At 39.2% G+C, this 25,338-nt stretch overlaps 1 protein-coding gene across 5 annotated transcripts in view; it reads right to left on the bottom strand.

The window, feature by feature from the left end:
* The window catches only part of ank2b (ankyrin 2b, neuronal), a 794,414-nt gene that overhangs the window by 507,972 nt on the left and 261,104 nt on the right, over positions 1 to 25,338 (bottom strand). For all 5 annotated transcript variants that reach the window (XM_059645900.1, XM_059645896.1, XM_059645912.1 and 2 more), the window contains exon 2: positions 17,068 to 17,160. In XM_059645900.1, the coding sequence (XP_059501883.1) occupies positions 17,068 to 17,160 (93 nt within the window). The remainder of the gene's footprint in view (positions 1 to 17,067; positions 17,161 to 25,338) is intronic.

Genomic DNA, 25,338 nt, shown 5'->3' with positions numbered 1-25,338 from the left:
TCCCCTCCCTCCCTGACCCACTGTCCTCACCTTCCACCACATCCGCTGCAACATTTAATAACTCATTCTCTGGCATTTCTGCCAGCTCCAGCATGATGTCAAATAAATCCAGCCCTGCTGCCCATCCCTCCCATCACCACTGAGAAAGGATCATTCTCTCCATGACGACCTGGTCTCCTCCTTAATCACTTTACTGTCCCATCTCCTTTCCATGCAAGTTCAAAAGCCTGCGCTTTTACCTCCTTTTTTCTAACTGTCCCTTGGTGACAGAGAAGATTTAGTGTACTTCTTTCAATTTATATTCATCCTTTCAATATGGTCTGCACTGGGGAAGCCAAACACTGATTGGTTAACTGTTTTGCAGAATATCTCCGTGCAGTGATAATCCTGAGCTTCTGGTTGTCTTATTACTTTAGTTCTCCACTTTGCTGTCACACTGATCTGTGTCTGTCTGTGATCACCTGTAGCACTCCAATAAAGCGAAACATAAGTCCGAGGAAGCTCCTTGAGATGTAAGCACCTCACCTTTCAATTAAGCACCCATACAGTTTTATGAACAGTTCAACATTTTAGATGATAATCTCTGCACCAATTTTATTTCCACTTTCTTTACAGGTTTCAGGTTTAATCTAGATTTTGTTTAATAGCAACTGCTTGTCATTCTGAAATTCACAACTTGTCCCTTGACCATTTCACTTTGCGTTACGTTTTTTTTAAAGCTATAATCACTTTTGTCTTCTGCCCTACATTGAACATCCCTTTCACCCTGTTGTCACGTTCTCCTTTCACTTCCTTAAAACAGATTACATTACCAACCTTTCCCATTTCTGATGCAAGATCACTGACCTGAAATGTTAATGCTGTTTCTCTCTTCACAGAATTTTCATTGGAAGTGGAGACATTTTCAACTTTTTCTGATTTTATCACATGGAAAATTGCTTTGTAAATGAAGTTTTACCAACTCTGAGCCTGAGACGCTGAATCAGAAGACAGATAAGGAGGGAAATTCAGAGGAAATTTGGAAAGAGCAAGAGCCAAATTAGTTCTCCAAGGTTCAGTGGATGAATACAGAACAACAGCGTGTTACAAAGCCTTGCATAAAGAAATATTCATAGATTCCTGATTTGGGGTGGTTGTAGGGTGCAAGACGTGTCTTCAGTTTGAGTGCTTGAAAGGAAAAAGAAAACAAATCTAGCAGTGGTCACATTGTTAATGATCCAGTGATGTTTACAAGAAAGTGCACAGTTTGAATCAAAGCTAACGAAAAAGATCAGATATAACAGAAATCCTATCCAATTAATGGAACTGTCTGCAAATAATATCTGTCTATATGGAAATTGGTTGACATAAGAGAAGCCATACATATAGTGTAACACAGTCCAGCATGAATTGCAACATTCAGGGAGAAAATAAAGGACCACTTCAGGGGAAGAGGAAAATATAGTAGACAATTGTTGTTTTTCCCATGGGGTAGAAAGTCACACAACTTGACTAATGGCCATTGAAAATGATGCAAGTAACCTTCACCAGATCTTACAGCTCAACACAAATTCAAAACACAAACCAGATGCTAGGCACATTGCACTGCATGTTTTGAAAATTTTCTTCCAGTTTCTGTCAACTGCATTCAAAACTTTAGGTCAAGGGTTTTTTTAAAATCTTCACTTCTGTGTCAGTGCTTCTATCCCTGTCAAATGCAAACCAAGTGGGAGTTTAACACAAATTATAGGATAAAGTATATTAAGAGTATCTTAGACGCCTCACAAATACACTTTCTCGGAATTGTCTTAAAGAGATTTCCCTCCAAGCCGATTTTGCTTCTATTCTTCTTCCTAGAAAAGGAATAGAGAATCACATAGCCAAAATGACAGATAACAGTCAGGCAGCATACGTGGCTGCCAGGGAAATGTTGCAAATGTGCATTAGTTAACTAAGTAAACAAAACTGTGGCATACACAGTTCAATGTGGAGAAGTACAAGGTCAATGCACAATGTAACAGATAAAGTGTTAGAAACAATGAACAATCCTTGTACTGACCATTTACCCTGAAAACCAGTGAATGGCCTTCCTGCTTCATTCCAACATGGGCAAAAGGACGGGGAACCAAAGCTAGGGTTCCCTAGATAAAGGGGCATATAGAAAACATGATGAAGCAAAAAAGAAAAGTTCATTTTGCATAGCAGGTGAATTACAATAAAACGAGAGGGAGGATGAAGAAGAATATGAGGTGTGCAAAGAGAAAATAGTAGAAGAGAATGACAGTTAATATAAAATGGCACTGAAAATCTTCTCATGGAACATAAGTACAAGAGAAGAAAGAGGCAGAATGGGTCCTATTGTGCTCGAAGTCATGTGGCAAGATTAGAATATGTAACAAGTTTTTTCTTTTAAAAATTGGTTAAATTAAGTTTAAATGTTCAATTTTTAAATCCGCTGAGGAGAACGTTGACAAACTATCTATAAAAGTAATACATGGGGTAAATTGCCAGGCAGAGGATACTAGAAAGACTGGCCATGCTTAAAGTACGTAAGACACCTAGTCTGGATGACTTGCTTCTCAGGTTGCAAAAGGAATCCAAGGTAGAAACAGTGGAAGATTTGCCACAGTCTTCCAATCTTCCCTGGTATGAGATAGATGGTAGAGGATCAGGGTAGAGGATCAGACAGTGGAAAATGTAACATTATTTCAGAACATGCCTAGTAACTGTGGGGCATTTCATTGAACAGTCATAGAATCGTTGTGTCATGGTGCATGGCTATCGACCCTTTGATCTCAAACTCTCCATTCCTGGCAACATCCTGGTGGTGGACAAGATTTCAGAAACAATAATTGAGTTACGTGGGGCGGGTGGGTTAAAGAAAAAACACATGCAATAGATACTTGGAGATCTTTTGAGTTAATTAGTAATAGCCATCACAGATTTGTGAAAGGAAGATTGTATGTGACTGATCTGATTGAAGATTTTGAAGTATCAATGAGGGGAAACCATTGGATGTGGTCCATAGGGATTTCAATAAATCTTATTATATTTGTGTGTTGTTGAAGCTGAAACAAATGAATGACTTTAAAAGAAAATGGAGCTCAATATTTACAGGAAACAATTTTTTCAGACTATGAGGATAATGCAAGGGAATGGAATTGACTGGCCTCTATAGAGAGCTGACCGTCTTTGGGCCAAACAGCTTTCTTTGGTGCTATAATAATGCTATCACTCTGTGAAGTGACAACTCTGTGGTTTCTCCAATAATACTTTCAGAACTATATGCTAAAATCAGAATTCTCTGCGACTTCAATTTTGCTGCTTGTCAAGTTATTTTAGTGCTTCAGCAAATTGTAGATTTTCTTGACGTACTGTTTAAAACCAGTGCTGAAAAATGCCAAAGATCAGTGATCTAACAATTCCAAGCTGATTCACCCTTATTGGTAGCATATAGCCCCATTAAGTACATCTATAAATATGATTCAATTCATAGAACATAACATTTACTTAACTAGAAGAGACCATGCCATATCAAAAAGAACAAATACCTAAAATAATAACATTTTGACAACTTTAAATACAAGCATCAATTTTCAAATAATCAGTGATAATTCAAACAACCCTTTGAATTTTGGAGAATAAACAGTTAATCTTAAAGAATGCATGACTATCAACACTCAGTAACGTGGTATGATGTGCATGTTAATGCAAACAAACAAATAGTTTTTTTCTATCTTTAATTTGAGACAATTCAAGGAAACCTATGAACTAAGAGCAGAAATATTCAGTTATAGTCTACATTTCTCGGCATTTGGATCAAATGCTTTTTCTTCATTCTTCCCTCCAAAATGGGCAATTTTACAGTTACCCAGGTTATACCATTTATCATACCTTTGTCGACTTAATCTACCCACTATTTGTGGCTCGTTATGAGTCTTCACAATTTACTTTCCTACCTAAACTACTGTCATCAGCACATTTAGCCACTTTGTCTTTGTTCCCTTCATCCAAATCATTGATGGGATTGTTAGAGGTTGAGACCCTGTACTGATCCCTGAGGCACTCCACTAGTTACATTTTACCAACCATACTTAGTCATTGCCCAGTGATTCCTGTTAGCCAGCCAAACCGACCATGAGCTCCTACTTTCAACAACAACTTTTAATGTGGAACTGTATCAAACGCCTTTTAGATATCCAAGTAAAACACATTTGCAGGTTCCACTTCATCCACAGCATACTTACTTCTTCAGCGAACTCCAAAAAGATGGTTAAGTAGGATTTCCTTCTGACAAAATCATATTGACTCTACTTGATTACCTTGAATTTTCTAACATCTTCCCTATGATAGATGTTAAGCTAACCAGTCTGTAGCTTCCCACCTTCTGTCTCCTTCACTTTTTGAATAGAAGAGTTACCGTGATATTTTTCAACCCAACATGGAATCTTCCCAATATACTGGAAATTTTGGGAAATTAAATCTATAACATCACAATCTCACTCAGCACTGCACTTCAGACCATAAGATGAAGTTCATCGTGACAGAGGGATCTATTAAATGTGCAAATCCAACAATTTTATCAGAACCAATTCCCAATTGATTGTAATTTTCTTCAGTTTCTCTCCTTTCCATTTCTTGTTTTATAGATTTTTCTAGGATGTTACTTGTATCCTTTAGAGCAAAAACTAATATAAAAACTAAAACAAAATCATAATGCTTATTCAGACAGCCAGTGTAGGCACAATGGGAAAAATGGCCTCATTCTGAACTGTGATAGTTCACTAACTCTGAAGGTACTTGCTCAATTCATCTGCTATCTCCTTACCTTTCATTATTAACTCCCCAAGATCACCCAATTTGAAACTTCCAAGTATCCAAAGGAACTCTTACTAGATGTCTTTCAATATTTCCAGATAACTTTCTCTTAGCATGGAAACAAACCCTTCAGTCCAAATCATTCGTGCCTAAGTTTCCCAAACTAAACTAGTCTCATTTGCCCTGCATTTGGCCCAATTCCTCTTAACCTTTCCTGTTCATCTCATAGTCCAAATGTCTTTTAAATGTTGTAACTGCACCTGCATCTACCACTTTCTCTGGCAGTTCATTCCACATACAAACTATCTTCTGTGTGAAAGAATTGCCCCTCAGGTCACTTCTAAGTCTTTCTTCTCTCACCTTAAAATTATGCCCTCTATTTTTGAACTCCCAACCCAAGGGAAAAGACCTTGGCTACTCACCTTATCTATGACCCTCATGATATTATAAACCACCACAAAAGTCACCCCTCAACCTCCTTTGCTCTAATCAAAAGTCCTAGCCCATTCAGCCTCTCCTTATAACCCTCCATTCCTGGAAACATCCTTGTGAATCTTTTCTAAACCCTCCAATGTAATAATGTCCTTCCCCTAGCAGGGTGCACAGACCTATACAAATTTCTCCAAAAGTGGCCTCATCAACATCATGTAAAACCTCAACATGATGTTCTAATTTCTACACCCAATGCTCTGGCCAATGAAAGCAAGCGTACTAAAGACTTCTTAGCCACCTTGTCTACCTGTGGTGCAACTTTCGAAGAACTATAAACCTGATCCCATAGGTCTCTGTTCAACACACTACCCAGGGCCCTACCATTAACTGTATCAGCCCTGTCCTTACTTGTTTTACCAAAATGCAATGATTTGCATTTATCCAAATTGAACTCCATCTACCACTCCTCAGCCCATTGGCCCAACTGATCAGGATCCTCTTGTAATCTTGGATAACCTCTTCACTGTCCACCATACCATCAATTTCTTGTGTACTCTAAAATATTAATAAAGGAGGGAAAACTGACTATTTGCTTCTTTTTATACTCTGAGAAATCTTTTAAACTGGTCCACACACATTCACTCAATTGCCTTTCTTTTCTCAAGTTTGTTATTATTTTTAACTTTCTAGTTAACCACAGATGGTGGATCCTCACCCTAGATCTTTATCATTAGGAAAACTTTATTTTGTATATTCTGAAATAGTCCCTTAAATACTGCCACTGCACTGTTCGTGACCTGTTGCTGAAATTAATTTGTCGTCAGCTCACTTTTGCTGTCTCTACTTTCATACCATCATAATCTATTTAAGTTTAAAATGCTATTTTTGGATTCAAATCAGCTATTGGTTTGAACATGCAATGACAAAATATAGTCCAGAAACAAAACAAAGTTCTTTTAACTTTGGAAAATGCTAAATTTTGCCTTTGTGGGTTCAAATCCATTCAATCCCAATGCTTAATCTCATAATGAGTCAATAATGACAAAGGCCTCGCAGTCATTGCCTCTGAGTGGTGGAAGCACGTATAGTCAATAATTTCAAAACAAGACAGAATGGGCACTTGAAGGAAGTAAACCTAGATGGCTATGGGGATTAAACAGGGAATGGAGCCAGAGTGTTGACATGGACAATAGTTGAATGCTGATCTCTAATGACTTCATATTCTCTAGCCTCAGGATCAAAATATAAACTTACTGCAATTACACTGACTCAAACTAAGTGTAAGTGTAAAATTGAGCCCAGAATTATAGGCATTTGGGAAATGAAGCAACTTTGCTGGTGTTACATCGAAATAAAAAAGGTTATTTCTGCCAAAAACTTTCCTCATCAAGATCAGCATTAAATTCTGTTTTTTAATACACTTTCAAATGAGCAGCATAAGTCATATTTAAGACTTTCAAATATTCATAGGTAAGTCATGGTTTAAATGTCGTTGTTTCAATTTAAAGTAATATATGTGTATTAACATTTTCCATATACAAGATACATTATTAATACATTGGTATGTGGATTATTTAATGCAACAAAAGAAACTCAAGCACAAACAGTTGTCCGATTGTTGTGTCTGAAAGACATACAGATGGAGCACCTTTTACCACCCTCAAAATCCCCCAAAATGCTTTCCACCACTGTGGTGGTACAGTAAGTGTGATCATGAATTTCCACACTACAGGGGCTCTCACAGCCTTTGCAATAATAACCAGATAACAACATGTTTGTGTGTTCTAACACAGGCATAACTATTGGCACAAAGCTTGACATCTCTCCCCTTCTTTAGAACAGTGTAATGGGATCTTTTATGTCCAGTTGAGAGAGCAGTTAGGGTTTCAGTTTAACATCATGATCAGATCACTGCCACTGCATTTCTCCACAGGAATAGTCAGCCTGGGCTCTTGTGGTCGAGTATCTTTATAAAGATTTGAACTCTCTCCCTTCCGAGTCAGAGGTGAACGTGTATATATGCCTACGAACGCATGCACACAAGAGTGTCTGCACACGTGCATGTCTGTGTGGGATGGGGCGGGGGGGGGGGGGGGGGGTGTGGCGATATGCGCACAGGGGTGGGGGTGAGTGCATGAGAGTGAAAGGGGGTGCCAGTGTGCATATTATGATCATGCTATGGCTTCAAGAGGTGTGTTTTAAGAACAGAGAACATAGAACAGTACAGCACAGTACAGGCCTTTGGCCCACGATTTTCTGCCGATCTATTATCCTACGAAGATCAATCTACCCTGCATACACTACATTTTACCAGCCTCCATGTGCCTATCCAAGAGACGCTTAAAAGTCTCTAAAGTATCTGACTCCACTGCCTCTGCTGGCAGCACGTTCCACGTGCTCACCAATCTCTATGTAAAGAACCTACCTCTGACATCTCCCCTATACGTTCCTCCAAACAACTTAAAATTATGTACCCTTGTAATAGTCATTTCCACCCTGGTAAAATGTCTCTGGGTATACACTCTATGTATGCCTCTCAATCTTGTGCACCTCTATCAAGTCACTTGTCATCCTTCTTTGCTCCCATGAAAAAAAAGCCCTAGCTCCCTCAACCTCTTCTCATAAGGCCTGCCCTCCAGTCCAGGCAGCATCCTGGTAAATCTCCTCTGCACCCTCTCTAAAGCTTCCTATAATGAGGTGACTAGAACTGGTCACAATATTCCGAGTGTGGTCTAACCAGAGTTTTATAGAGCTGCAGCATTACCTCACGGCTCTTCAACTCAATTCCCCTGCCAACAAAAGCCAACACACCACACACCTTCTTTACATCCTTATCAACTTGTGTACCAACTTTGAGGGATCTATGGACGTGGACCCAAGATTCTTCTGTTCCTCCACACTGCCGAGAATCCTGCCATTAACCCTGTATTCTGCATTCAAATTCAACCTTCCAAAATGAATCATTCACACTTTTCTGAGATGAATTCCATCTGCCACTTCTTTGCCCAGCTCTGCATCCTGTTTTGTCCTGGTTTCTTTTAGAGACAGGCTGGTGACAGATGTCTAGCAGCCTATAAAGTTTTATAAAAAATAATCAAGGGCTCAGGTTGTTCAAGTTGGAACAATAGGAGCAGTCTGAGTGGGTGTGGTCAAGCTCTCACAGATCCAGGATTTTTCGTTAGCTTTCGGCAGCTGTTGCTGGGGTCTCAGCAGGGTTGCAGGGCAATGAATCTCTCCTGCTACACTGTCTCAGGTTTATCATTTGATGGTTTTTCCTCCTGGGTTGGAGAACTACACGTGAGATAATTCATCTTCCGAATGTGCCTTTTTACCAAAACTGTGTTTATGGAATGTTGTTATATCGGAACAGTTAATTACTAATTAGTTACGGTGTCTATTGTTCTGTTAAGTTTTCCAATAGAGTTGTCATTCCAAGCTCTTCATTCTTTTGTTGCATTTTTAACTATAGTGTTTGAATAAATTGTGTGTTTTGCTTTGTAAGTTGTCATTGATTCAAGTGCTTTCCTACATGAATAAGTACTACTACAACCCCATGTCTCAACATGTCATTCTTCAATATACATAGAGATGAGTAAAAACACGCACAGAACTCCATACAATGAATCAATGCATGAAAATTAAAACTAAAATCAACAATGCAGTGCAGTTTGACCAATCGAATTGCATCTGAAACTCACAGCCAGACATTTACCTTTAAAATAAGAAGTTACACCTAGGCTATCTTCCTAATATATTTTGAGGAGGCTTGGTCCACAACAGTACGTATACTCACGAGTGACAGCAAGAGCAAGTGAGAGAACGTGGGCGTGGGTAGGCGAGAGCAACAGCATGTGCGTAAACCAGAACAAGAGCAAGAGTGTGTGCGCGTGAGCGAGACAGCGTGTGTATAAAGCCGTCCTTCATGATGGATGATGCTTGACGATGGCATGAACATTCAAATGGAGTCATTTAAGTTGAGGAGGTTGTTGCAATGCAACAACAGCTGCAGCTCTGGCTGACCAGGAGGCTTCCCCCTCTAAGATCACATATTGTCAACTGAAGTACTTACACAGATTCATGATCAACCTGCAAAAGGACGACCATCAAATGACACTTGAAAAGGTGGACAGTGATAATGATAAATTTACCTTTTGCACCCTCTAGAAATTACTTTACCCAAAGCTGAGACACCAATTCCTACAAGGGCTTTTTTTCCCCCCCACTCAGTGTGATCCTATTTGCTTCTTTCTTCCACGTATCTGCAGCATATCCATTGGTGCACATCTGCCCAGTGAAAAACGATACTTTGACACAGACTCACCAGCTGCATTCAATGTAACCATTCACTGATGTGCTTTGTAAGCTATGCCACTGATTCAAGTGCGTTCCTACACGAATAAGTACCCCTGCAGCCCCATGTGCCAACATGTCATTCCTCAATATATGTACACAAATGAGTAAACACACAGAAGTTTGGTGAAAATGAAGAAATAATAAATTCCTACAGGTATTCTCTCTCAACATGGAAACGAGCATACAATCAACAATACAGTGCAGCTTGGGAATCAGGTTAGGTCTTACCTTTGGATTTACACTACAAATATAATATCCACTGAAACACAAACATTGCCTCATTGCAAATGAGGAGCAATACATTTAATACATTTTGAAAAAGGAAAGGTACTCACAAAATAATACTTAGCAATCCTTGTTCTTCAAATAAAAGCTTCATCCACACGCCAAACCTTAGTCCCAAAGCCAATACTCCAAAAGGCATAAATCGGACAATTTTAAAAAGTACATTCAAATTTTCATAAGCTGTGTGTGTCATTCTAAAGTAGATTTATTTTGGAATCATCTTTGGTAAGGACATGGATACGAATGTACTCCTGTCCTCATGTTTAAAAATCCACAATAAATACTCAATGGTGAGAGGAACCCTATTCCCAGGTGAGACTATGCCCCCAGTGTCTTCCAACAACAGGTCAAGTAGAGGCTGCTTTGATTTATATGATACTTCATCTTACATCACAGTTCATGAAGCTAAATAGTTTTATTTGCCAATTTGAGAATCCTTAGCCTCGAGACATTTCTTATGAACTACAAACCAAAGAAAGAATACCGATAACATCAAAAAATGTCCTTCCAGTCAAGGAGGTCTTGATGATGATTTCATGCAAGGCTGCCACGATCACCTGGGAGCTAGTAAGAATCACTTCTTTCTCCCTGACTTTCTGAAAGTATATTAGAATTTGAACAAATGAGAAATGTGAATTCTTTAACAATACTATTGATGAGCATTTCTGAGGCTTCAGAACATATGGTATATTCCTACTTTTCTCTTTCAAACATTAACTTTAATATATATCTGGAAGCTTGTATTTTTGGACCTCCTAACAAGACCACTTACAGGCTAAATGAGCTTATTCTCTCTTTTATTATCTGTTCTATGATGTGACAAGACACAAAAGGAGCTGCCAACTCAGACTGATCATAGATCACAGACCCAGAAAGTGTGTTAGCCCTATTGTTACAGTTAATTTGACTGTGTCTGGAGAACACAGAATGTATCAAGCTGATCACAGAAGAAAGAATTGGTACATTCAGTAATAGTAATAAGTCTGGTTAAAGTGGACATACATCACTGAAATGCAGAACTGGGCGTCTGATCCGAAGTCACCTAGCAGGAGATGTGAAATTTCACCCTTTGGACAAATCAATCCAGGCTTTCGCATTACGGGACAGACTCAAGCCCACCACCCCTCAGATGCAGAGCAGAGGTGGATAAAAGGGATAGCTACGTTATTTAAAAGGCCGACCTTTGTTCTCTGGGACTTAATCTCAGATTTTCTTTGAGGTTTAGATTCCCTAGCCCCCAACCTTTCAATAGGCCACCCATTGCTTCCCCATATCAGTCCTATGCTAACACACATAAACCCAAGATTCTTTGCCCTTACACCATTAACAGCAACTTACCTAGTACCCACCATTAGCAGCCATTCTGAAATAAAATAAAACAAAGGGCTAAATATCTACTACTACCTTCAATGTATTTATAATCACTTACATCATGAAATTTCAAATAAAATGGCAGTCATTTCATGCACAATAAAATCTCACTGTCACAAAGTGGCTTTTAGACCTGGCACATCATCAATCCCTTAGGTATGGTTTCTGAACATTCACAAACAGTAAGGACTATTTGAATTTTTTTTTCTGATGATAATTCTTCAACTGTACTGAGACCTAAATTAGCTCCATGCATCATTCTTTTAAGCCAGGAAAATTTCATGGTAGAAGCTCTTCAAGTCTCTCTTGAAAAACTGGTCCTGTGGTCTTTGCTCCCACTAAATCTTACATTTCAAGTTCTAAAAATTATTTGACCTAAAGTTCTACAGCAGTATTCCTGAAGGAAGTACTCTTCATATCAATAGGTCAGGGATAATTGGAGAATAACAGTGTATAGAACAGAAACTGCATCCACCCATGACAAAGAGGCATCGACCTGGGAATTGATGAGTAGAGATAAGTCATCTGCAGTAACCTAAGAATAGCAAATCTCAAATTCACCATAAAACTCACGGACAAGGGTGGTGCAGTTTAGTATGGTGCAATGACCTCTACATCACTGAGGCCAGATGCCAACTCTCCAACACCACCTCCTACCGTCACATGGATCATGACCCCACCCCCGAGACCAAACCATCATGTCCCAAACCATCCACAACCTCATCACCTCAGGTGACCTCCCACCCGTAGCCTCCAACCTCATCATCCCCCAACCCTGCACCGCCCGCTTCTATATCCTTCCCAAAATCCATAAACCTGCTTGCCCTGGTCGACCCATTGTCTCCACCTGCCCCAGCCCCACCAAACTTATCGCCACCTATCTGGACTCCATTTTCTCCCCCTTGGTCCAGGGACTCCCTACCTACGTCCATGACACCACCCACTCCCTCCAGCTCCTCTGGAGCTTCCAATTCCCCTGTCCCCAACACTTCGTTTTTACCACGGATGTCCTGTCCCTATACACCTGCGTTCCCCATGCAGATGGCCTAAAGGCCCGCCGGTTCTTGTCCCGCAGGCCTGACCAGTCCCGCTCCACCAACACCCTTATCCGCTTAGCTGAACTCATCCTCACCCTCAACAACTTCTCTTTCAATTCCTCCCACTTCCTACAGTCAAAGTGGGTGGCCATGGGCACCTGCATGGGCCCAAGCTATGCCTGCCTCTTTGTAGGTTACATGAAACAATCCCTCTTCCATAGCTAAACTGGCCCTAAACCCCACCTCTTCCTGCTACATTGATGACTGTATCGACACCGCCCCGTGCTCCCACGAGGAGCTCAAACAGTTCATCCACTTCACCAACACCTTCCACCCCAACCTTAAATTCACATGGACTCTCTCGAACAACTTCCTCACCTTCCTGGGCGCCTCTGTCTCCATCTCGGGCAACCACATAGAAACCGATATCCATTTCAAGCTCACTGACTCCCACAGCTACTTAAAATATACCTCCTCCCACCCACCTTCCTGCAAAAACATCATCCCCTATTCCCAATTCCTTCACCTCTGCTGCAGCTGCTCCAAGGATGAGCATTCCACTCCCGAACATCTGATGTCTTTGCTTTTCAACGACCGCACCTTCCCTCGCTGCAGTGATCGAGAACCCCCTCAGCTGTGTCTCCCACATTCCCCGCAACTCATCTCTCTCATCCCGTCCCCGATACATGGTTTAGATTTTATTCATGGCATGTAAAAATTGAAATTGAATAAAAGTTTACAAATGAAATTCAATCCTAATGATATTGGTGCTATGAGAAAATAGAAAGAAATAGTTGAAAAGAAAATTGATTTGAAAATTCAACATCAGGGTGGATCTGGCCTGACTGGAAAAATACTTTCCATCTTGGAAATACAAGCAATGGAGAGGAGGAAAAGAAACTTTTCATGTAGGAAGTGATCGGATTTGGAATGCACTCTCTGAGACCATGATGGAGGCATGTTCAGTTGAGGCATTCAAGAGATATTTGGATTTTTATCTATAAAGGAAGAATGTGCAAGATTTTAGGGAGCAGCACGAGGCGAGTTGCTTTTTTAGATGGCCAGCATAGAAAAGATTGGCTGACTGTGGAATTCTGGGTGGATCTTTAATGGAACTATCTTTCTTTAGCAGGCATTTTTATTTAACAAGGACAAACTCAACTTGTTGGTTTCAAGTTTGTAAGATTTGTAGCTTGGGTTACTGTTGAGTTATAGAATTGCTCGCCGAGCTGGTGTATTTGGTTACAGACATTTTGTCACCCTGCTAGGTAACATGATCAGTGTGCCTCTGGTGAAGGGTTGGTGTTCTGTGCCGCTGGTTATCGATATGCCTCGGTTTGCTGGGGTGGTTGATATTATCTCCGGATCTGTTCTTCAATGGTTTGTATAATGGGTCCAGTTCAATACGTTTGTTAATGGAGCTCAAGTTGGGATGCCAGGTCTCCAGGAATTCCCTGGCGTATCCCTGTTTGGCTTGTGCTATTATGAATGTGTTATCCCAGCCAAATTTGTTTTTTTTTTTTTTTTAAGTCCACGTGTATTGTGACCAGAGAGAATTGATCATGTCTCTTGGTAGCTAGATGGCATTTGTGTATTCTTATTGCCAGTTTTCTTCCCCGTTTGACCTGTGTAATGTTTCTCACAGTCCTTGCATGGCATTTTGTATATTACATTAGTTTTATTGGTTCAGAGTATGGGGACCTTTATGTTAGTCAGTAGCTGTCACAAGGTTGGTTGTTGGTTTGTAGGCTACCCTGATACCTAGGAGTCTGAGCAGTCTTCTTGGAACACAACAATGGGGAACTCCAGACTAGCATGCACAGAAAGGCAACACATACAGGCCAGATTTTTAAGTACACAACGGAAACTGAAGTACTTAGTTGACAACACTCCCCACAAGAAGTCCTCAACATCAAAGACACCAGGATAGAAGAGGATGAGATTATGGTATCCTTCGACGTAACAGCACTATTTACATCCATAAACATTGATCCAGTCAAACAGACAATTGCTACTCTGAGGGACAAAATCAGGAAGGCAGACACGCCATGGCACGGTCAGGATCAACAAGGAGAGCACCCTGAAACTACCTCCGATCTGTGCCTCACAACCCACTTCACCTTCAATGGCCATTTATTTAAACCACTCAACAGAACACCAATGGGATCGTTAATATCTGATTGCATTACTACTACTGCTAAGATCAGAATGAACAGCATTCCTCATTATCCGACCCAAACTCTGGGTCTGCAACGTAGATGGTATCCTTGTGATTATCAAACGCACATGACAGGAATAACACAAACAACACAAACATCATCCTCACCAGGAGGAAATTCGCAAAGAGGAGAACACCAACCAACTACTCTTCCTAGATGTAATGGTGGAATGTCAGAACAGTGGGGAATGCCAGACTAGCTTACGTAGAATGACAACACATACAAACCAGATACTTAATTACACCAACAACCTGCCCAACACCCAAAAACAGAGCTGCATCAGTACATTATTCAAATGAGCATGACACACTGCAGCAACCTGGAATAGCGCAATGCAGAACAGGTACATTTACACAGAATTGCTAAACGTAATGGATACCCAAAAGGCACAATCAGCCGTTATATCTGTGAAAGACAACAAGACATGGCCAGAAACATTAGTCACCCTACCATATATCAGAGACATATTAGGAGATGACCACAAGATTACTTAGACCTTGAGATATTATCATAGTCCAGAAACCAACAACCACCCTGTGACAGCTACTTACAAACATCAAGGAGCCTACACCTACAACCAACAAAACTAAATGTAATATACAAAATGCCATGCAAGGACTGAGAGAAACATCACATATGTCAAAGTGGAAGAAAACTGGCAATAAAGGATACACGAACACCAACTAGCCACCAAGAGACACTACCAATCCTCACTGGTCTCAATACACACAAGCAAGGAAGGACACAAATTCAACTGGCACAACACATCCATAAATACACAAGGCAAGCAGATACATGCCAGGGAATTCCTGGCATTCCAATTGGCACTCTATTAACAAACATATTAAACTGAACCTGATATACAAATCACTGATGAACAGAACTAGAAGTAATACCAATCACCCCAAGGATGTAAATAACAAGTGGGTTGAAATATCGATGGTTCACCAGAGGCGCACAGACGTTGTCACCTAGCAGGGTGACAAAACAGCTGCAATCCAACACACAGGCTCAGTGAGCAAGTTCGCAACCGCAACTTACTGATTTGACAATGTAGTTCTTAATCTCAAAACGTTTCATTCACTTGTTTGAGTTATATATTGATTTGTTGATAATAGCAGGGTCTGGGTAACTTCTGATAAAGGAATAAAAAAAAATCCTTTCATGAAACAACAAACTCAATGATTCTGAATTGTCGTGAATATTTAGTTTTGTCATAATAGTTGGCACCGTCTTAGGCAAATAAGCTCTCAGCTCAGTACAACTAACCTGACATCATCAGCAGATAATAAATTCCACAGAATGTGGCTTTGAAGACTCAGCCAAATTAATAGCACACAATTAAAAAAAAAGAGGTCCCATGCTTATCTGAAATCCATGAAGGAAGACAACAACTACAAAAGATAGGAGCTGCTGTGTGGATGCCCTCACATTCCGTTGAATTTAATGGCAGGACCTGAGCCAAGTTTTTCTTTCCATTTCTTGACCTCAATCAGCAAAATTGGCCAGAGTGCAAAGAAGGAGAAAAGGACTGAAAGATTAAAAGCTGTGGAGGAATGAAGCCAGGTTTGACAAAACCATTAGGGTATATGGAATAACGGCACAACAGCAGAGAGTTGTGGAGACCAATTGAAACGTGAAGGACAGTGGAAATATCTGACACAAAAGGTGGGGATGGAGCAAGCAAACTGGATCAGTAATTACATAGAAAGGCACCTGTAGCACCTTGACACTTCCAGCAGATATCAGCCCAGTGACCTATCAGGATTGTATACAGTAGAAATCAAAGAAAGCGGAGGATGCCCAAACGGACAAACCCTAGCAAACTGCACTTAACTCAGGGGTTGCTTTCTCCAAGTCAGAGGAAACTCAGACATTGCCGTGCACCCTATTTTTGGCTTCCCTCCCTATAGGGATAGCTCCAGAATCACTTGAGGAGCCTCCTGCAATTTGTAGAATCAACTTCCCGTGCATAGTCTCAAAATACAGTGATACCTGCAAATGGAAAGCCAGATAGCTCATTATTATTTCAATTTTTGAAGAAGATTTCTGAAAATCACATTTTAGTAAACTGGACATGTACCAATGCCTCCCTTTCATTTTCTTAAAAAAAATGAAAGTACCTCTTTAAAAACTCTTCAATACAAGACAGTTTCAATTTTGTAATACAATAATATTTGCCATCGTACCAGTTTTGTAAAAGAACTTTATACATGGAAGTTGTTCATTCACTAGCATTATTAATTTTTTCAAAGATTTACTATGTTTCATCTTTATGCAAAACCATCAAGATTTTTATGAGAGCAATTTGCTTTGCTGAAATGCAATATTCAGAGATATGATTAATTACATGCAAATGACAGTTCTGCAGGGATTTCAAGCCACAAGATGCACTCATTTAATTATAAAATGGAAACTTTGTTACTGCTTGGGCAAAGCTGTTAATAATGCCGGTGTGATTTTCTTTTACATGGACAGGCAAAGCATGACTTCTTGTAATTCAGATCTCAAGATTCCTTTCGAGTTTATGACAGAACTCAAGCACTACAAGTACGTGCTTATTAAGCCTTTACCTCCTGACGACTTGGGACCATCTGATCCTGGAAAGTTACCCTGTGACGTAACAACCTCTCCCGGGGAGGGGCTGGGATTTCACTCCCACCTTGCTGTCATGTGGGAATTAAGAAAAGAAGAGTCATGGTGTAAGAAAGGAAATCATTGGCAATGCAGTGTGGTATTATAATATTAGCAAGCAAATAACAGGAGCTTTTCAATTCCTGTGGTTCAAACTGCTGCAAAGTGACATTTTATCAATAAGCAACCTTCCATGACTGGTCGGGATGAGCGTCTGACCAAACTGAAAACCCAGAGGGGTCAGAATTTTAAGACTTGGACTTACTTACAAAGACTGGAGTTTTCCAGGTCTTGTTGATTTTAATTTTGTAGTTGTAGCTCTGATAACAGCATTCAATGTACTTTAGACAAAACTCTTTTTGTAGAATTGATTCTTGGATGAATTGTTGAGGAACAGAGTATCGTTCTACATTCCTTAAACATGAAATCGTTAATCTTTAGTGACCTCGTGAGGACTGTCCGCCTATTGATGACCTGATGGTTTGAGCATCTTATGTACTTTAGGTGTTTGCAGGCTGGTCACAAGCTTATGCTAAACATACCATGATAGGGAACTATGTATTTCAATTTTCATGGAACTGTACGTAGTTTTGGAGAAGGGGAACAAGAGGTCAACAGGGAGATATGAAATTTTCAACATGTATGGCCATGGATCTATTGATGTTCAATATTAGTCTTCAGTGTTGCTGTGGATTAGGAATTATACTGACAAGCATATGTTGTGCTTGTGTGTTATGTCAACAGTCGTTGCCAGTACAGTAGCAAATTTGCATTTGATAAAGTCTAAATAAGAAAATACACTTCTGTTCCTTGATTAATCAAGGAAAGACAGAAGTAAATTCTGGGCTGTCAGGACTGTTCTTTGCCTTGGCTTTTTTGAATAGACAAACTATCTTCCAAAGCAAAAATTCAAACGCTCATCCCCAGTGAATAGTGCAGGAACATTACTGCATTGACGTGGAGGTTACCATCCAATTTCAGTGTTTAATTTTAGTTCTCAGAATAAATTAAACAAGATACCACTTCCACAATAAATCCAAGTAAATACACAAATATCCTGCACTTTCACAAAATTTTGCAAGCAGCGTTCATTTAAAGTATTACTTAAGTATGCATTTCACGAATCTGTTAAGTGAATAACAGATTAAGTGAATCTGTATGACACATATAGACAAGTCGTAGAAATAAGAAATTAAACATTAAAAAGAAAGAAATGAAGCTTTTAAAAGACATAGGCTCCTCTTAATTAAACTGATTTCTTACAATTCCAAGAGCACATGCAGTGCAGCATATGTAAAGCCATTCTGACCCCTCCCCGAGTTTGGAGGGAGGTTAAGCTATTATTTTCAAATAATTAGCTAATATTGCAAAAGCAAAAATGAGAAGAGAGGCACAGATGCTGCAAAAGGGAAAAATTAGGAATGAAGTTTCTGAAAGAAAAATGGAGCAATCCAGGCTCGGAGGAATTAAAGCATCATCACAACAAGGTCGGTGTTATTCACTTGCTGAAGTATTTGTCAATATTTTTGAATATTAAACCTTAAATTGATTTCATGTCACTTGTTACTATCTGAGGTAGTCTTACCCAGTATTACCAGTGACACATTTACGGGCCAAATAATAGAAATGATTGCAGGTTTGTTGCTTCAGAATTTCATAACAGCTTGACCATAATGAGATTGTTTTGAACACAGGAACAAGAATTAGTAATTTAACCTCTCGAGCCAGCGCTGCCATTCAATGAGATCGTGATTGATTTGTGGCCTAACCTCACGTAACTACCTTTGGCACATATCCCTTAAAAACATTGCTTTTCTAAAATGTATCTATTACATTCTTAAAATTGAACAAATGATCTAGTATCCTCTGCTGTTGGGGGATATTGTTCCAAATAGCTACCACTCTTGATTGTAGACGTGTATTTTTTATTAAATCTCTTTCCCGACTGGCATGGTCCTAATTCTCAGACTATGGCCCCCAGTTTCGGATTCCCTGACCAGTTGAAATAATTTAACTTTATCTAGTTTTTCCTTTTCTGTTAATATCTTGAAGGCTTTGACCAGATCACCCTTTAACCCTCTAATTTCTGGAGAAAACAGGCCTGATTTGTATAATGTCTCCATGTAACTTAACACCGTAAGTCCAAGTATCATGCTTGTAAACCTACATTATATTTCCTCCAATGCCAATATATCATACCCAAGGTGTGGTACTGTTCACAGTACTCCAAGTGGAGTCCAAACAGGGTTTTGTGTAGCTGCAGAGCTTCTACATCCTTGTTCACCTGTCCTCTAATTATAAAACCACCACTCCATCAGCTTTCTTGATTTTTTTCTGCACCAGTTTGTGGCATTTTAAAGATCTATGTACATGAACCTTTGAAGTGTCTTTGAGCATCTACTGTATTTAACTTCATGCCAGCTAGAAAGTACCCTGAACTATCCTTTTCTCATCTGAAAAAGGAAAGCCCACACATGCTTGAATTGAACTCTACCTGTCACTGTTTTGCCCATTCACTTAGTCTATCATTATCCCTTCATAATTTTATGCCGTCATCTGTCAACAATGCAACCTAACTGTATCATCAGCAAATTTAGATTCATAAACTTTCTATGCCATTATATTCAAGCTATTAATAAATCTTGTGGATAACTAGAGGCCCTAACACAAATCCTTGTGGGACACCACTGGTCACTTCATGCCAATTTAAGTACCTACCTATTATCCCTACTTTGTCAACTGCCACTCAACAAATTTCCCAGCTATGTCAGAAATTTGCTCAATTCCATGAGCTTCTTCCTTAGTTAACAGTTTATTATGTGGGACTTCATCAAATGCATTCTGAAAGACAAATAAACAACATCCATTGACAATGCCACGTCCATTACTTTAATCTACCTCAACAAAGGTTTGTCAGGCATGACCTACTTATCATAAATCCACGCTGGCTCTCCCTGATTAGCTAAAAATTTTCCAAGGTGATCAGTTTCCCCATCCTTGATTATAGATGCCACGGATTTCCCCAACACCACTGTTAAGCCAACTGGTCTATAAATTCTGGGTTTTCCTCTTTCACACTTCTTAAACAGCAAAGTGGCTTGTGCAATTTTCCAATCCAAAAAAATATGACTCCTGTATCTAGGGAACTCAAAGATTATATCTAGGATGTCTACCACGTGGTCTCCTACTTACTTGAATGCCCCCTGATGGAAACCATTAGGTCCTGGGGATTAATTCATCTTTAATTCCAGTTATTTCCTCATTACCAATATTTTACTTATGTTAATTTTATTCAGTCCCTGTTTCTGATCCAATATTAGTTTGTTGCAAGTCCTGAAGAAATTATCTTCTTTTACTATAGGTACTGAGGCAAAGCAATTATTGTCTGCCATTTTCCCATTTTTAGTCTTTAGTGGGCCAACATTGATTATCACCGCTGTCACTTTTTGTCACTACAGAATTTCTTATTGATTTTGATACCCTTGGCAAGTCTCCTTTCATAGTTTCTTTTAGTAGCTCTTATAAGCTGCTTTGTGACTCTTTGCTAGTCTTTGCATCTTTCTCATTCAGCTGATGTGTGCTGTTTATTGCATTTTTGTAAGCCTTTCTTTTTGTGTTATGCTATCCTTCATTTCTTTAACTGTCCATGGCTGATCCCTCCTCCCGCCACTCCCACAGTGATGTGGTGCTTTTACTTCTTAGGGATATAAACTGATTTTGTATTATGTTAAATGCTTCTTTAAACATCCTCCATTGTGCTTCAATTGTGTTGCCCTTCAGCAGATTTTTCCTGTTTATTGTGGACAGTCTGTTACCTCATTAAAGTCGGGCTTACTAAAATCCAAAACTCTGGTTCATGCTTTTTGTTTTCACACACTACATTGAACTCAATTGTGTTATGATCATCGTTTGATAAATATTCACATACAATTAGATTCCTAATTAAATGCAGTTCATTACTAAATCCAATATTGCTGGTCTCCTTATTGCATCCAAGGCATATTGCTGTCTGTGTGAAACAATCCTAGGCACACTTAAAAAAAATTCACTACCTTTCTGACAGGTGCTTGTCTGCCTCTGCCAATGCTAAAGTTTAGTATTAATGGGAGATTTTAATGTGGCTTTGCTACACATTTGTCTGATTTCGGCAATTATATAATCTAGCACTTCTGAACTGCCACCGGGGAGCTATACACAACACCTATTACAGTTTTAGATCCTTTACTGTTCCTCAATTTCACCCATATAGTTTCCACTGAATGCATTCCCCTCATACTTCAATGGTGACAGAAAGTTATAATTTTGTTTCTAATCAGTAAGGCTACTTCACCTCCTCTGCCATTTTCTCCGTCCATCCTGTAAACTTTATAACTTGGTATACTTAGCTCCAAATCCTGGTCATCCCATGGCGACATCTCAGTAATAGCTCATATATTATAATCTCGAATCTGAAACTGAGCTTGCAGCTCATTTAATTTATTCCTAACATTCCATGTATTTGTATATTGAATTCTTATTCAGCCTCACACCACAAACTCTCTCTCAGCGCTGGTACTTAATTCACCTATTTGTTATTTCTCTCCTGCAGTTTAATTAATATACTTAAAGTTTAACTGCCATACTTGAAGTAGGATTCCTGACCCTTTTTTTAAATTCTCTTCTCTTACTTGAAATTGTATTGACTTCCCATGAATCCTCTCCATCACTTACTAGTTTAAAACGTTCTTGTGACCAGACCGTATCGCCTTTCTGTCAAGGCACTGAAGGTTCTGTTTTCTCCTGTCTTCTTGCCTTTACCTATCTCACCTGAACATAGCAATTCTCTCACTCTTCTGTCCTTTTCAAAGATGGTCACATACCATATCTAGGCTTTACATATCAGATGGTTAGTAGAATCCAAAGAGAGCAAACAATTTCAGGTTTTTGTGAACAGAACTCATGCTGAATAATGACTGGAGACCCAGTTATTTTTTTTTGGAAAAAACTTCCACAATAAAGCATTTGCAGTGTTTCCACAATTATCCAACGCAAGAGCAACTTATGAATTCCCCACTGTCATCTGGCTGAACTTTTCCAGATGCATACAATTTCATTGTCAGCACACTGCAAATCTTCATTATACCATTTATGCTCATTTCAGACTTATTCTAGAACGTTTTGGTTGTTATGGCATGATTATAGCATCAGCATGACAACAAAACAGGATGGTCGAAAGAATCCTCAAATAGGGAGATCTGGCTAAGTGCTGAGTCTGATGTATTAATCATTCCGAGTGGTGCCATTATTCAATGGTGATCCATCATAGTTGTCAACCTTCAACAGTCGCATTTTGGGTTTCCTCAACATAAAGATACTACATTTGAGTAACTGATTTTCTCAGACTGGGACTGAATTTCACTCCAAATATTTGAAGCCCAAAAGAAAAGTAAGTTAAATTTCAGTCTGTCAAATTAATTGTTGTGTTTTATTTAAAGTTCAGAAGAGAAAATATGGATGAAACAACTATTTAAGTTGATATTTGTTCTGCTCCATTGATTGATAGATCCTCATTATTTTAATTGCATCTGTTCTTGTATTCTCCGTGTAGACCAGAATGAATGATAAATGTTCTCTTTAAATCCGAACCATTCTCAGTAATTCCAATGACATAGTCAAACACTGTTGGGCAGTTAACTTGTTCAGAAGTAAAAACAATTAAAGGCAAGATTGCATTCCAGACAACTGAAAGATATCTCCTCTGAAAAGAATGTAAGCTTTCTGATTTGATTCTGACCCACCAACTACCAATTCTAATAGCACCGTCCAAAGCCTCTTCCATCTTCAATGGAGAATCAAACTGATCAGCATAACAGGTACCAATCCACTATTGGTAGCTTTCAGCCACTCTAAAATTCAGATTACACAATGGTTTTATTTCAAATTATTTTCAAATCCTTATCAACATTAATAATTGTGATCTTTTATATTAAAACAACATTTTAGAAACTTTTGACTGTGGGCTCCTTCAAGCCACTATATTAACCTTTCCATTGTTTCAGTTATCATTAGGCACTTAAAAGAAGGAAATCTGACAGCCAAATAAATTTATGACAATGCTTAAGAGATAAACTTTTAAACTGCATTCCTAACACAAAATGCTTGACTCACCATGACCACATATGGGGAATTCCAACTTCAAATAATAACAAAATGAGCTTTTATGCTCTCATGCAATACCTATAAATCTTGATGAAACACAATCATTATCGCCCAGTTGAACAAAAGCAAAAGAGCTGTTAAATGAACTGTGAAATGTTCGTTCTGTAGTAATTTGACAAGTGCCTGTAATGATGACAAAACATGCTCAGTAATGTGCGCAATTTTCATTTACCACTGGAACAAACTATTTCCGATAATTTAAAAATTGCTTATGACATTTAATTTTACTCCATTATTGCAACGAATTGGAACGAGCTTTTATGTGAGCAATTCACTGAGGTACAAATCCAGATAGATCCAACTGATCATACAACTTGCTTTGATTTTTAGCAGCACACAATTCTCTTCATCTGAATTCCTGACTTTCAGTCCCATCACTTAAATCTGTGGCAGAAATGTTGTTAACGCACAGAAATGTGCTTTCACCCAAGCCCCTGTTTCAACCCTTACCTGCCTTTGTATTCACTCATGGGATGTCCACAAGCTAACATGGCCATCATTTGTTATCATGGGCAGTTAGGATAGACAAAGTGGTGGTGACCTTTTGAATTACTATTCATAGCTGGCTGTGCTAAGTGTTAAAGTTTGAAACTCTAGGATTTTGACCTGGGGGAGAGAAAGGAACACAGCTCTAAAGTCATGATAGTGTGGGCCTTGGAAGGGAAAGTGGTGGAGTTCTGATACAAACTTGCAACCTCCACTGCCTCGAAGGACAATGAGTAGCGAATGTAAGATGGTGCTTAAAGAAACTTGGCATGCTCCTGTATCACGTAGACAGTGCACATTACAGCTACTGGTGAAGGAAGGGAATGTTTAAGGTGGTAGAAGGTATATCAATCAAGTGGGTAATTTTATCCTGTCTCAAGTTTTGTTGGAGCTGGACTCATCCAGGCAAGTGGAAAATAATCCATTGCAGTCCATATTTGGGTCTTGTGGATGGGAGACAAACTTTGGGAAGTCAGGGGATAGATTCACAGAATTCCCAATCGCTGACCTGTTCTGTAGCTGCATTATTTAGAAAGCTGGTTCAGTTAGGTTTCTGGTCATTTGTAACCCCCAGGAAGTTGACAGTGGATGATTTAGTAGGATGCTAATGATGTTGAATCATCAAGGGAATGACAAATTCTCTTTTGTTGATTATGACCTTTACCTGGCACTTGGTGTGATGCATGTTAATTACCATTTTAATCAACCCAAATCCGAATTCTCTCCAGATCTTGCTGCATGCATTTTAGCAGGTGGGGGTGGGGGCGGTACAGAAAGCATGAATGTGCAGTGTTCAGGATCATTCATTAATGCACATCCCAACTTTTGAGTTTATGACAGTAGAAAAGTTATTGATGGAGACAGATGAGCTTAAAATAGTACCCAAGAAAAATTCGTATTGTGATATTCTGAAAGTAGTTGACCTCCAACATCCAAAACAATCTCTGATTATGCTAGGCATGATACCAACCAGTGGAGAATTCTTTCCCCGATTTCCATCAATGTCAATATTTTTGGAGTTCCTTTATTTCACTTTCAGTGGAATTAGAACATTGAAAAAGGAATGAATCACATGGCTCGAGCCAAGATCACTCAATATAAATCATAGCTCGTATTTCTGTATCAACTGCTTTTTCTGCCTATTCACTCTCCATGTCCTCTAATCCCCTTTGGGGTTGATATATGCAATGATTCACGACCATTTGAATGAAGACATTTCCCCTTATTTCATTTGGAGCAAGTCTGTTGAGAGATTTGGAGCCAAGAGGTCCTGATGGAGCCTAAACTGAGAATGTATAAACAGGGTATTGCTGAGTAAGTGGCTTTTGACAGCACTGTCAATGACATCTTTCATTGCTTTCCAGATGATTGTGTAGACTGATAGAACAGTAACTGGTTGAATTGGATTTGTCCTTTTCTAGGCAGGATAGATCTGGTCAATTTTCCACATTCTAGTTTATGTTCAAGGTTAGGACTACACAAGCTTCGCTATGGTTGTTAGATGGAGTTTTTTTTTCAATAATTAA

Source organism: Stegostoma tigrinum, chromosome 1, assembly GCF_030684315.1.
Source record: "Stegostoma tigrinum isolate sSteTig4 chromosome 1, sSteTig4.hap1, whole genome shotgun sequence".
Classification (NCBI taxonomy): Eukaryota; Metazoa; Chordata; class Chondrichthyes; order Orectolobiformes; family Stegostomatidae; genus Stegostoma; species Stegostoma tigrinum.
This window is presented reverse-complemented; position numbering and strand designations above follow the sequence as displayed.